Source organism: Atractosteus spatula, chromosome 13 (assembly GCF_055471065.1).
Source record: "Atractosteus spatula isolate fAtrSpa1 chromosome 13, fAtrSpa1.hap1, whole genome shotgun sequence".
NCBI lineage: Eukaryota > Metazoa > Chordata > Actinopteri > Semionotiformes > Lepisosteidae > Atractosteus > Atractosteus spatula.
Genome location: NC_142718.1, coordinates 15,925,499 through 15,940,504, shown reverse-complemented (window position 1 = coordinate 15,940,504; position 15,006 = coordinate 15,925,499). Strand labels below are relative to the sequence as shown.

Genomic DNA, 15,006 nt, shown 5'->3' with positions numbered 1-15,006 from the left:
CAATGGGCAAGTACCACTAAGAAATTACTTGTTATATACACAATTACCAGTGTTTCACATTACAATTAGGAATAGTTGTCATAACTATGTGAAAGCTGTACTTTAAATTTTGGCAAAACATTCAATTTTACTATGAATCTTCTACATGTTGCAGCACAAACATTTCTATAAACAGCAGAATGTAGTCTAATACCATCATTAATTACATCAATAAGGATGAGTCAGGCAGTTACAGAGATGGCCATGCATGCCCAGGAAAACATTACATTCACTGTGCTTCAGAACTTTTTTTTAAGGGGTGTGCTTAAGAACACCACCTTATTTGTCAAGCATGAGCTCCAATGTTTTTACTGACATTTTAACTCATGATACCAATAGAATAATGAATTCTGGTATTAACAGAAAAGGCTACATGCAAGAAAATGCCTCAAAGTACTGGGTAGCGATTCATTATGCAGCAAGAAATAACCCAAAACAAACAGCCAACACAACCAAGGAGTTCATCAGGAGAAAAAAAAATCAGACCACCACAAAAACACTAGCTACAGCAAAACACCATTACAAATACAAACTGCTTGAACATACTGAAAAAAACAGTGTTGATTTTACTGACCTACTACATTGAGGGCTATGTATATAATTCTGAAAATATTCATAATGAATAACCCTCCCACCCCCACCCTCTTAGTGAACAATGTCATGAAAATCAATAAAATGTGGGATCACAAAGGTTTTGTCTTAAAAGTATGTGGTTTCAATTGGTATCCTACTAGTGCCTCAAAAGTAAACATTTACATTTCAAAAAGAGCTCCACACCTCTTTCAAAAGACTATTTTAACAGTCTCCTGCTAGCTGCTTTACCTGCCATTGGGCAGAACCCAAACTTCTGGTCACCATCATAATTGCTGGTGGTGCCACACCATTTCATCCCATCCCTTCTTCCGTCAGCAGTGCAGTCTGTGTAATTGCGTCCATTGTACAAGAAAGGGAAGTGACACAAAGCTCCATTGGAGTTGCCACCTCTTGTTGTTACCAAAACTGTCATGAAAATTAGAAAAAAAAAGTCATTCTCATGTAAGTTAAAGATTAAACTTACTTTCTAGTTCCAATAGCTTCTGATCTCTAATTTATGTTTAAGAAGGTTTATTTTATCCACTGTGGTCAGTCTTAAGTCTACCTCGACTGGGATAGTGGAGCAAGAGTAGGAAAATAAAAGGATTCATTATATTCTGTGAAAATAAATATACCATATATAAACCAAAGATGATCTTATTTCCATACATCATTTTAAATTCCAATAAAAAGTATGCTTAGTAAATAAGTCTCCTTCTGGACATTAACCCTCACTCTAATGCAGAGGAAAAATACCGCACCATTGCAATAGTGTCTTTTGACACTCACCATTCTTCTGTGTGCAGAAGGAGTACATGCGGTCCTGTTCATAGTTGGAGGAGGTGCTGCACCACAGCTGTCCATCACTGCGTCCCTCAGAAGTACAGGAGTAGTAGGACTTACCCATAAATACAAATGGGAAAACACAAGGCTGCCCACCTGAGTTGCCACCATAAACCTGTGACTGACCATCTAAAACAAAAAAAATAATCTTTAAAATAATCTGTGGATACAAGAACATCAGTGTGCATGAGTGAGGACAATTTGGCCCATCTTGCTTGGTACTCTAGCAGCCAAGTAAATCCATAATTTTGTCTTGCTGTTTCATTGGTGACCACAGTTTGTGTCTCAACCAGCTAGCCAAGAAGCCTTTTCCAACTATTCTTTGAGTTTCCTATTCCGTCATAAAATTAATTTCCCTGAAGTTTCCAATTGTGAACCAACGTCCTTATTTCACTAACAAGTGAAAAACAGTACACTAGGTTGAATCTGGCTATACCCCTTGGGATTTTCTTTACTTCTGATCTAATTTACTCTATATCATTTCTCTTCTAAAGACATTAAGCTCCCCCAACCTGTTCATATAAAATAGTATTTTTTTCAATAGTATGGTGATCAAAACTATACAAAAGTTCTCTATATGTTGTTGTAATAGTGAATTGTAGAACTTAAACAAAAATAATTTACTTACAACAATCCCATACTTTTTGCTATGCATCCAAAAAAAGGTGGCTTTTTATTGTTTCTCCACATTGCCATCATGAGAATATAGAAAAGGCGAAACACCCAGATTCATCTCTTCCTGAAGCTCAGAGGCACCCTTTCAAGAGGTATAGTGCATGTTCCTACTACCAGTGTGAAGCACTTGAGTTTGCCACTCACTCCTTTTTAGTATCAAGAACTTTAGTATTTTGTAATTTATAAATCATGAAGGGTATTGGGCCTAAGAAGCATTCACATCTACCCAGTTAGAGGCCATGCCCCTTTAATAATTATTATGTGTTATAACTAGTCTTTGATCCATGGGTATATATTGGAATCCAAAGTAATGTCTTTTAACTGAAGAATCAACCTTTTATGAAGGACCTTGTCAAACCGCATCACGTCATAAAAATGAAAGCATATCCAATGTCCTTCTCACTTAACTTGCTAGAAATCTGCAAACAAGACCTTACCTTTTTAAACCTATAGTGCTGGTCTCTTAAAATGCTGTTGCTTTCCAAGTATTTGTCTAATTTAGGTCAAATTATAATTTTTATAACTTTACCACTAACAAGACTGACTGGTACTGTTTTCCACTTCAGTTCTGTCACCTTTTTCTGGATTGGGGCTACATTTGTGATTTTTCAATCTGTGTGTACTGCCCTTTACAAAGAGTTGAAATATCCTAGCTAAGGGTCTATGAATAACCCTCAAACCATAACTGGGAAAATACCAACAACCCCAGCAATTTAACTATCCTAGGTCTTCCAGGTTCTCATGTTTAGTTACATTAAAACTTACCAGTACTGCTGCAGTATACTCCAAAGGAGTATGTTATCGATGTATTCTATTGTAAATATCTGTGAAATACTTACTCCCACTTTTGTTCTAGTCCTGTAAAACCGATTCTAATTTTTTGCTTCTTCCAATATTTTTTGGTCTACCTCTTGGCAATGCAATTTTCTTTCAGCTACGTAAGTAGCACTCTCTCTCTGAATTGTGGTCCATTTTATGCAGTATCTCAAGACCCCTCTCTTAATATCTCCATCAAATCATTAGGCCATAGTTTCCTAGACTTAGTATTACCATCATCCTAATGATTCTGTATCCATCTGCCACTATTACCCTTGCAAGTTCTGCCTTAATCCTCATTTTTTACTCTTTTTACATTATGTCCTTTGAGGAATTTTGGAGTATGCTTTAAAAGATACCTATTATGGTCAATTTCACAGTAGTTCTATTATACTTATGCCCTAAATATAACTGGTTGTTTTGGGTGTCAAGTACATAACCCTATAACACCTATTTTTCTGAAGAAGTGTATACGTATACATTTTAGATTTTTTCTCTATCATCCTCACCTAAATATGTGGTTCTTATAGTGACATAATCCATATATAGTTCAGCAGCAACAAGTTCTGGTGTGTTATCACTTATTCTTCTAGCACTGAAGGATATGAGTTATTGGTTTGGAATTTGTTCTTGGTGTTGCCCAGGGCTTTTGCAAATTCAGGGGTGCTCAATCGAGTTTATACCAGATTAATTAATTTGTTTTATGATTTAATCCAAAGTGACTTCTGCAAATAACTGAGTATTTAATAGCCATTTTTTAAAGTTTCCTCCCCAGTAGGCTTAATAAACTAATGTATCTAACTCATCCTTAAATGTAGATCAACCACTGAAACAGGAGACGGAGCAACTTTAAGCTTTACAAAAAAATAGATGGGCATTCAAAGTGCCAACTCATGCAGTTCAGTCTTACCGAATAAATTATTCAGTGCAGAAAATATCAAACTAAACCCTTTTAAAGAACTATAGATCCTTAACCTGAAAACCAAAGGTTTACTTTTCTATTACAGGCCAGTCAAATAAGTTTGCAACTGTAGAGTGATATTCCTCAATCTTTTCCATCCCACAGCACACTTACATAAATTACGAAATAACTGTGGCATAGCTCCCCCACTCCCCCCTCACATTATTTCCAAGTGTAATCCAAATGTGCTTTGAATTACATATATTCCTTATCCTGGCAGGAACTTATGACTGTGAAACAGAGCTCTTGCTTATATATCCATCAAACCTAAGAAAATGTCACCACATATAAGCCACATGTAAACATCCTTCTGTCTCCCACGTTTTGTGGTATATACAAAACAGTTTGGTTATTGCATAAAGGCTAGTATGAACTATATTTATTCACCTTTTTCCTTATGTGCAGCTCTTCCAAAATTTGTGGCAAACTAACATCTGAAGATGGATCTATGTGCCACAATACACAGGCTGACAAACCCTTCCCTTCAGCAAACACTGTTCTGAATCTATGGCAAATTAACACTGATTATGCTTGCAACTCACCCCATTCCACACAGCTCACTCCATTACCCAAGCATGTACAAAGCATTTGTTTGCTTCCTTGTGTCTTTATCCATTGCATCCCCTCGAAATAAGAAACACCTGAATCAGTCAGACAGGTTCCCTCTGTCGGAGGCTCTGGCTGGGGCAGGGGCTGATGTACAGTGGTCTGAACACTAGTAACCACTTGAGAACCAGTGCCTTACAAAAACATTAACAATTTAAATTAGTTTAAAAAAAATTAACAAATGTATTACTTTAAAAATTGAATGTGAAACTAGTTTACCAAGGCTTGAAGTGTGTAGAGAAGCATGTCTTTCACATTTCCATTCCCCTCGACCATTTCCTGTACAGATGCATTGAAGAATGTGGCCTCTAGCGTCTGTCTTGGTCCACGTGTCTCCAATTCTGTAAGAAGTCCTAGTATCCTGGTCATTGCATCTGTCTTTAAAAAAAGATAAAAATATGCCTTTTGAAATATTATGCTCATTTGAGATTAAACTTATATTTAAAAAAAAATTATAGTCTGCAGCAAGCATTATTCTTTTGTCATAAGTAGAGAATGAGTTAAGTACATTCCAATTACTTATGCTGGTTAAACATTCATATTTATAAACTTTGCAAAAGATGTATTGTGAGCAGAGCAAAAACAAACCCCAGTAGCATTCATATTAACAATAATCCATGTGAAAATGGATAAACCTGTACAAATGAACACCTGAAAACCTAACAAATTCTATATCACGCTGCTTCTCAAATAGTTTATTTTTAACATGCCATTTTGCTCTATGTCTAAAGTATATTGCATAAAAATGTATCGCAAAAACAAGTTACTCCAAATAGATTAATTAAACCGATGTTCCTGACAATTTAAATAAGATTGCGCTTTTAATTTGAAATAATAATAATTGCTTACACTTATATAGCGCTTTTCTGGACACTCCACTCAAATTGCTTTTCAGGTAATGGGGACTCCCCTCCACCACCACTAATGTGCAGCCCCACCTGGATGATATCACGGCAGCCATACTGCGCCAGAACGCTCACCGCACATCAGCCATCAGTGGGGAGGATAGCAGAGTAATGAAGCCAATTCATAGATGGGGATTATTAAGAGGCCATAATTGGTAAAGGCCAATGGGAAATTTGGCCAGGACGCCGGGGTTACACCCCTACTCTTTTCGAGAAACGCCCTGGGATTTTTAATGACCACAGAGAGTCAGGACCTCGGTTTTACATCTCATCCAAAGCATGGCGCCCGTTTACAGTAGTGTCCCCATCATTATACTGGGGCATTAGGACCCACATGGACCGCAGGGTGAGCGCCCCCTGCTGGCCACACTAACACCTCTTCCAGCAGCAACCTTAGTTTTCCCAGGTCTCCCCTTCAGGTACTGACCAGGCTCACACCTGCTTAGCTTCAGTGAAATGGCACTGGTGTGTCCGTTATCTCAAAACCACTTAATTCAAAGTAAATTTCAACCTTTCAAATTTTTACATAATCTTAAAGGTTTGACTAACCCAGAAGTCCAAAGTTTACTAACCCGTTAAACACAGTGGTTCAACAGAGAAATAAGAGACCTGAATGTCTTAAAAGCATATCCCTCTTTGAAATATGGTCAAAACATCTGTTTTTGGATCAGCCCAAGGTAATTTTTATTGGATTGTTACATGAAATGCGTTTATGAACTCTATGCAATTCAGATTTATAATGGGTACTAGATCCTCAAATAAGACCTTAAAATGATGAAAAAGCACTCACATTTATTACAAGCACAGATACATTTCAGCATTCAGTCTTCTTTAGCGTGCAAATGTAACAAGCTTACAAACCTGCATGCCCCCATATAATTGTACAAAACACGTGACCCAAAAAAAAACAACCATGCAAATTAAAGTTTAAACAGGATAACCATATAAATCATTAAATCATTGAAATAACACAAATTAAATATTCATGATTGCAATAATAAATAATAAATAATATGACAAACGCTATCCCTGGCATAATTTTCAATATTTCATGTAGCAGGCAATAACCTAAAACTGGTTATTGCTCAATGGAGACGCATGCATTAGTGGTGTTTATAGCAAGCCTTATTGGGTTTAAACTTGGCAACTAAGTAGTTTACATACCACAAAAAAAACAGTTTTTAGACTTGTCCAAAATGGACAGTGAGCATAATTTAATTAAGGAAAATATGTTTATGTTCATTGGAAATGAACTTGCAACAGAGGCATACAGAAAGTGTTATTTTTACCGAGCAAAAAGCTTCATCATTAAAGAGACAGGGAGAATTCTTGGGTCAGTAAGTTAAAAAAAAAATAGGATGTGCTGAATGGCTTCCTCTAGATTTCCTTAGTCTTTTTAGAACTTTTATCATTTCCTACCCCACACAGCTTTAAACACAAAGTAATATAAAGTTACAATATGAAAGATTACTAATATAGTAGAGGATAATTCCAGACTCCCCACCAGGTTTTAAAGTGCACAGAGCAGACAGGTCAGTCAACAAAAATCGAAAGGTGGAGGCACTTGTTTTATGATAAATAAGCAATGGTGTAACAACTCTTCAGTATTACAGCAGTTTTGCTCCCAGGATCTTGAGTTTATTTCCATTAAATGCAGACCATTTTAATTACCTAGAGAATTTGTGACAATCATGCTAATTGGCATTTAAATTCCACCTCAAGCGAACGCTAGCAGAGCTGTATTTGAACTAGCAGCATATTGCTACTGTGGAAAGTTCCAATCCAGGCTGCACAGTTATAGTACTGGGTGACTTTAACCACACTAACCTGACGCAGGAACTGCCACATTACAAACAGCAAGTTAACTGCCCTAGCAGAGCTAACAGAATACTAGATCACTGTTACTGCACGTTGGACCCCGCCTATCGTGCCTATTTTAAAGCACCGCTTGGAAGCTCGGATCACGCAATAATTCTGCTTATCCCGATTTATAAACAAAAATTTTAAAAAATACCAAATCAAAAGTTAAATCAGTCAAGGTCTGGTCCACAAAAAGCTACAGAAAGCCTGAGAGGGTGTTTTGAATGTACAAATTGGAATGTATTTAGCTCTGCTTGTGCCTCCTTGGATGAATACACTGACACTGTTACATCCTATATAAGTTTCTGTGAAGAGGTATGCATTCCTACAAAAACTTTCAAGACATATGGTAACAAGAAGCCATGGGTCTCAAAAGAACCACAAGACCTACGCCGCAGGAAGAAGGCGGCTTTTATTAAGGGTGACCAGACTGAATATATCTCTGCCAAATATGAACTGCGCTCTGCAGTGAGGAAAGCCAAGAGCAGCTACAGTAAACAACTAGAGGAACAATTTGCCGAAAACAACAGTTTGGAGGAAAATTCAGGCAATTACCAACAGTGACCCCAGTCTCCCAGATAAGCTCAACCAGTTTTATGCTCCCTTTGAAAAACCTGATGTGAAGGCCTCCTCATTACCTTAATTTTCACCTACCCCTTTTTCATCCTCCTTTCTCCATCCATACCAAGGAAGTAAGAGCAATCTTCAAAAAACAAAATAAAATAAATGCCACAGGCCCAGACAATTTGTCAGCTGCAGCCCTGAGCTATTGTGCTGATCAGCTGACTCCTGTGTTTACCAACATTTATAATACTTAACTTCATCAGCAGAAAGTCCCTCACAATTTTAAAATATCCACTATATTACCTTTTTTCTAAATCTTCAAAAATATCCTGCCTCAACGAATACAGACTAGGTGCTCTGACTTCGGTGGCCATGGAAGCCTTTGAGCGTCTAGTGTTTAAGCACCTCAAGCACTGTACATCTTTCCTGCTGGATCCTCACCAGTTTGCCTACAGGGCCAAAAGGTCTGTTGAAGACGCCGTCAGCCATTGTATACTCAGGAATTGGGCTTCTCCAAATGCTGATGCCCACATCCTTTTTTTGGATTTCAGCTCAGCATTCAATACCACTAATCCACTAAGTATTCAGTAAACTGAGGGACTTGAACATCAACCCTGCTATGTGTCGTTGGATTCTGGATGTTTTAACATATCGTCAACAGACTGTCAGGGTGAATAACAGGAAATCTTGCCCTCTGACTCTCAGCACAGGTGCTCCCCAAGGCTGTGTCCTATCTCCATGGCACTTTTCCCTTTTCACAAACAACCTCACATCTCAGGATGACCCTGTCAAGATTTTCAAATATGCAGATGACACTACCATTGTTGGCTTCATCTCAAATGATGAGACTTATCGTAAGCAGATTAACTTGGGAACAACCAGGTGTTTGGACAACGACCTTCTACTCCATGCTTCTAAAACCAGCAAAAACTGACTTCCGACGCACCCAGAACACAAAACGTCCAATCTTCATTAATGATCTTCCTATAAAGACTACAAACCCCTTAAAATTTCTGGGTACATATATAAACAGTGATCTTAAATTGAATACTAACACTGACCACATATTCAAGAAAGCACAGCAGAGGATGTTTTTTCTTGGGCAACTCAAAAAACAGAGTGAACCAGCAACTCCTCCTTCAATTCGACAGCCAGAATCCAAAGTGTTCTGACAACCTCTATTAGAGTCTGGTATGGGAGCTTGGATAACTACTCAAAAGGCAAACTGGAAATTAGAAGTATTAATAGGCAGCAGAGCACTTTTAGTAACAGACTGCTCCAGCTACTGTGTTCAAGGGGAATGTTTCCACAGGTCTTTCCTCCCGGCGGCTGTCAGGGTGTATAACACTGCCCTAGGCTAGGACTGCTAGACCTTCATCTGCTCATCTATGGACAGCATGTTGCACTATTGTACTTTTTGGACACTGCATTAATATACCATTTATACTGTGGTACTTTCAGTCTGTTATATCTTTGTGCATTTTGCACATTTTATTGTTTTACAGTGACTCTTGGCATATTTTGCACATACCTAACTATTATATTTTGTATTGCTGTACTTTTTAATTTTTAGTCTATTCTGATGTCTGTTTTTGCTTGTCTTGGGCTGGGCTGCTGTAACACCTCAATTTCCCTTTTGGGGATCAATAAAGTCTTATCTAAAGGATTGTGTCCAAAGCTGCAAAAATTGTTGGCTGTGAACTCTCTTCTATCTCATCTCTCTACTTAAGCTCCACCTCCAATCGTGCCAAGAAAATAATCTCAGACCCCTCTCACCCAGCTCATAATCTCCTCCCTTCTGGAATACATTTCAAATCTTCCTCTCAAGGACTGCCCGCTTCAACCCCAGCTTCTTTCCCCACCACCACACAAACTCTGAATTCACAATGAACTCTGAATTCCATTGTATAATTTATGCTGCCACATGGAAAGTTGTCTACAAATGTATGTAACAATGTTTGTCTGTCTTCTGTCTCATTTAAATTTGTACCGTATATATTGTATGTCTCATCTGTGTTCTTGCTGTACCGATAGCAAATTCCACCAACTAGTGTTGTGTGGCAATAAAGAATAAATCTAAATAACAGTTTGCTAAATAAAACATTTTAAATATCCAAAACCATTCACCTCATTGTATACATTTACTGAAATGTATTGAAGATGGTATTTCATCTGTATTCATTGATTGCTTATTTTGACATTTAACAAAAAATCTGCAATATAAACTTCAGATAAAACTTAAGCTTATTTTAAAAAATCCACTGAAAAAGGCATATAGTTACAACAATCCAGAAATCATTAGGATTCTGTTTTTGGGTTTCAGAAGAACTAAGAGCTCTATATAAAACCCACCAATTATGTGGAGCTCTATCATAAGTGACAAATGAGGAGACCACGCAACCTAGTCTTTTTGGCAGTAGCTAATTGATCCAAGGATCTCATCTTTTTCTGGCTTCCTTTAAATGTGGCTAGGTATCTTTCTAGACTCGCACAACCATTTGCACCAACAATCAAAATAGCACAAAGGAATACTCCAAAATTCTCAAAGACAAAAAGGCCTGAAAACTCAATATTTTTCCATATAGTGCCTGTACCATTTATCATTCTCAGAAACAGATGTCACCACCTCTGCTGTTTGTGCAATAGTGTGACAAACATAACCCACTCTAAAAGGTGAAAAAAAATAAAGACATGGTGTTCGATTCCAAAGTTGTTGGTGAAAATTCATATGTAGCAATTCACAACAGACTTATCACCCAGGTTAATTTAAGTAATTAGGATAACACAGACATTAACCTGATGCTGGACTACTCATGTTGAGAGTGTTTGCTACAGAGTTCACCACAATCTATAATTTTAAGCGTTTGAAGTTGGAGAGAAAATAATGCTTCTCTTTTAACATTTTATAATTGAAAGCATTATTAGATATGCTATAACAGTGGTTTGGTATTTTATCTGTTTAATTAAGTTAAAAAATCACCCGTCTTATCCAAACAGCAATGAAGGTGTTGGGACTGAAACAGCACTCATCCTTGCAGAAAGATTTGAAAAATCCATTAAAATTAGACACGCTACTATTAGCAGACCCAATATATATTTTAAATTCTGAATATCAACTTCTTCCCTCTGGTAAACATTAAAGGGTTCCTTAACATAGATCAAACATACAAATATTTATTTTGTTCTAGTTCAGGTGGGTACCTGCGTCAGCATGCATAGGCTGCAAAGGAACAAGTAATAGGGTTTATTCCATGCTGAAAAAAAGAAGAAAGAAAACAACAGGAAGAATGCTCCACGGCCGAAACGTTGTTTTCTTTCTTCTTTTTTTTCAGCATGGAATAAACCTATTACTTGTTCCTTTATTTTGTTCTATATTACTACAAATAAATAGAAAGGTAAATGCAATTCTCAGCATAAACCAAATACGTGATGACTATGTTGTAAGGAGTTAATGCATGTGTAATGATACGTGTAATGTTTTTGTGATATTTTTAGATGTATCAAAGTGGTGTGTGTCCAAAAGAAATCCCCTAAAAGAAAGACATAAGAAATGAGCATTTATTCAAATTGCTCTAACTGCTTACTTCTAGAAGTGCAGGTGATATGTCCATTTCCTTCTCCCAAACAGGTGCAGTCTACCATCATCCAGCCTTGGTAGGGTTTCTCCCATATCTCACCAACCACATAAGATGTGCCAGCAGTGTTGTCATAGCATCCCTCAGCTAAAGAAGACAGGACAAATAAACTGGACAACAGCTAAAAAGAGGAGCTTTGAGGAATAACCATACTGAGAAAAACAGGACAAATTGACTAAAATACTGTACCTGACACTTGGAGAATCCTTAGGTATTTCTGTTCATGTCTCCCCCCCCTACCATTTTTAATGTTAAATTAGATTAAGTACCTAACTGAGTAATATCCACAACTTCTGAACAGTCTCTAGTGGATACTATGAGTAACTTAATACTAGCTAGTAAAAGACTAAACATGACTGGATTGGAAACTTCAGATATCTACATCTACATTATAATTATGTTACAAACCACCAGAAATGTTTATTTCCCTGCTGCTTACCAACAGGTTTGCAGGTCCATTCTCCCTTTCCATTTCCCAGACAAACACACTCCAGCATGTAGCTGCCTGTCTCATGTGGCCTCCTCCAGGTATCTCCAATCTTGTAAGACTGTCCTCCCTCATGACACCGGTCTGTCAGAAACAAGAAATTTGCCATAGGCTCCTCTTTTGCTACGTATATATGTACACACTGAAGCATTAAAAGCACAAAAAATGAGCATCAGAACCAATGCTTCTCAGTAAATATACACATAAAGGTTAGAGAGGGAAGCTCTCAGAAGTATGTTCTGTAAACATACATGTATAAAGAAAACTAAGGTAAAACATCTATATATGGTGACAAAACTGAACCAACAAAAGACTATAAAAACATGCTCCTATTACATGTAAAGCTTCAGACACCATCATTACAACAAAGTATTATTCGCAATTATTAAATTGCTGTTGGGAGGCACTCAAGTTAACGCATGTTGCTGGGCAGAAAACAGTACAGGAAAGGGGTGAATTATTGCTTAAATTACAGTGGTATAATTAGTGGAGTACTAGAGGGGTCTGTATTCAGATTATAGCTATAGTAAAAAAGCAAAATGCACAGATAAAAAATAGGAGAATTAGTGTTACTGTGTAAGCTACAAAAGAAATTAATGAGGAATGAGAAATCAGGTGACATGGCATTTAAAGCAGATGTGCAATTTCACATCCACAACAAAATATAATCTAAGACATTAAACACTGACATTTAAGATACTTATGAAACTGTAAAAGTACACACACATATCTAAATATAGGGAAGCAGTAAGTGAAGCCAAGAGTGTTAGAGCTAAATGTTCGAGTTGAATTCATTAGCTGTTATAAGCTTACTTAATTTTAAGACTTCATTTGAGATAGTATTACAGTTTTCTAAAGCTAATCAGTCCAGAACTGCATGTTTTCAGTCTTAAACATAAAAGACTGCCAAAGCACACATTCAACTCAATGCACTTTGGGTTCACAATCAGTAGTAAAACCGGAAACATGTGAAAACAGAAACAACAACAAAGAAAAAAACACATTTAAAATTGAAAACGGGAACCACTTTTTTTCTTTATACAAAGGCTTGTTGGAGTCTGATTAAAGTAATCCATCCATGATGTCGAACCTCTGTCTTTTTTTTCAAGAAATTACTGAGAAATTCTGAATTTCGCCACTAACAGCAAGCTAGGTGGGCCAAACAGCTTCATCTAGTAATACTTATGTTTTCAAAGACATTACAGATGTGGTTCTAGTGTGTAGTGCGATATCTTTGTTTTTTTTTAAGAAATACATTCAACTTCACAATGACTAGCAAGACTAAACACCTTGATACAGAAATAACATTATTACAGGGTATAAAAGGGACAAATACAGTAAAGGTTGGTAATGTAATGTCTATTATAAAGTATATTTTACTACAAATTGAATAATTTAATTTAAAATCAAGCCCTTAAGGAGTAGTCCATGTTATTTCAGTTAAAAGTTTTAGAGTCAACAACATGCCCAAAAAACCTTTAACACCGTGGTCCACATGAAACTCACTAGCAATTGTGCAGCTAATCTTTCCTCTGCCAGAACCGATGCAAGTACAGTCCCAGATCATGCCATCCTTTGGACGCTCATATGTTTCTCCCACGCGATAGGTCCGTCCATTGATTTTATCATAGCAAGTTTCTTCAGCTACAGGAAAGCAAGCATTGAACAGTTAGAGGAGTTTAGTTACAATGCACCATCTGATGATATTTATTCTTTCCTTGTATCCGTGTGTTGATGTACGCAAAAAATATCCTATTCTAATTCCAGTTTTACAGAAGTGTACTGTAATTATATTATGGAAAAAGTAACTTCCTGCAAACTCACCTTCTGGTTTAGTTTTGCATTTAATTCCTCTACTTCCATGACAAGTGCAAACCAATGTACTGCCCAGGTATGGACGCTCCCATTGTTCGTTAATTCTAAAAAACCGTTCGCCCTCAAGGCAGCCGTCTAAGAAGATGAAGAAAAATCAATTTTACTATGCGTTAAAATATCCCCCTCATCAATTATACTATAAAGATATTTAAGGCACAGTGTTCCTTCCATATTATTGTTAAACAACACCCTCGAGCTCAGTCGACCTATGGCCAAGATTCTGGAAACGGCAATACGTAAAGTTTTGGGGTACTTCATCTTGTACGCCTACTTTTCTGAAAAAAACAGAAAAGTAAAAGTAAAACCGTAAAATTAACACTAAAAAGCTTTCTTACTGTAAAGTTGTACGTTACTAGAAAAGAGATGCTATTACTTTATAAACTGCTCTTCGAATAGAAAAACTGCAAAAACAGCAACTGCCCAATTACACAGCAATTGCAACGCATTAAACACGAATCGTCATATAAACCTCAGGTCAATCACCTCTCCTTTAAGTTTTAAACTGCGAACTAAATGGTATGCAATAATAAAAAGCGAGAACCCAAATTCCAGTTTTGGTAGAGATAAACGGTATGCTTACCCTGAGAAAGCGATGCTTCGTCGAAAGGGATTACTTGCTGAGCCTGCCTTTTGCTTTTAGTTGCATGTTTGGGCATACAATGGACAACACTGCTGAAACATAACGCAACTATTAAGCCTATTATAGGGCTACAAGTCATTCTATAGTTTTGAAGCCTTTTGCACGAACACGAATACTGTTATTTGTAGGGCTATCCCTAGCAAAAGTAACCTCAAAAAGATCAGCACTCTGCCAATCTAATTCCTAAGGTTAAACTTCCAAGACAAATGGCCTGAACCCTTTCCCTTGCAATCACCAAACCCCAGCTCTTCGGAATGGGAGAAGGGCTGCTCCAGGGAGGGTTTTTATTTAACGGGGAATCTGTTTTCCAGAAGAGGAGGGTCTTAGGTTCTTCAGACCACTTCGGACACTTACGTCATCGAAAAGAGTAACCATTTTCTTTGCAAACAACTTTAAGTGGGATAATGTTATTTTTTGTATGTTATCCATAAATTAGTATATATTATTTCGGAAAAAGACTGGAAATTTATAGTTAGATTTATTTTCGTTGGTTTTACTGTAAAACGTGATCTACAATGATTTCGAAT

The 15,006-nt window shown here is 37.0% G+C and overlaps 1 protein-coding gene across 3 annotated transcripts in view; it reads right to left on the bottom strand.

Annotated features, from left to right (window-relative positions):
* The window catches only part of LOC148821790 (fibronectin-like), a 59,590-nt gene extending 44,853 nt beyond the window's left edge, over positions 1–14,737 (bottom strand). For all 3 annotated transcript variants that reach the window (XM_088930194.1, XM_088930195.1, XM_088930196.1), the window contains exons 1-9: positions 14,420–14,737; positions 13,789–13,914; positions 13,471–13,608; positions 11,917–12,048; positions 11,427–11,564; positions 4,733–4,891; positions 4,450–4,647; positions 1,402–1,584; positions 862–1,038 (exon numbers count right to left, since the gene is read on the bottom strand). In XM_088930194.1, coding sequence (XP_088786320.1) covers positions 862–1,038; positions 1,402–1,584; positions 4,450–4,647; positions 4,733–4,891; positions 11,427–11,564; positions 11,917–12,048; positions 13,471–13,608; positions 13,789–13,914; positions 14,420–14,558 — 1,390 coding nt within the window. In that variant the 5' untranslated portion in view covers positions 14,559–14,737. The remainder of the gene's footprint in view (positions 1–861; positions 1,039–1,401; positions 1,585–4,449; positions 4,648–4,732; positions 4,892–11,426; positions 11,565–11,916; positions 12,049–13,470; positions 13,609–13,788; positions 13,915–14,419) is intronic.
* Positions 14,738–15,006: the final 269 nt, after the last annotated feature.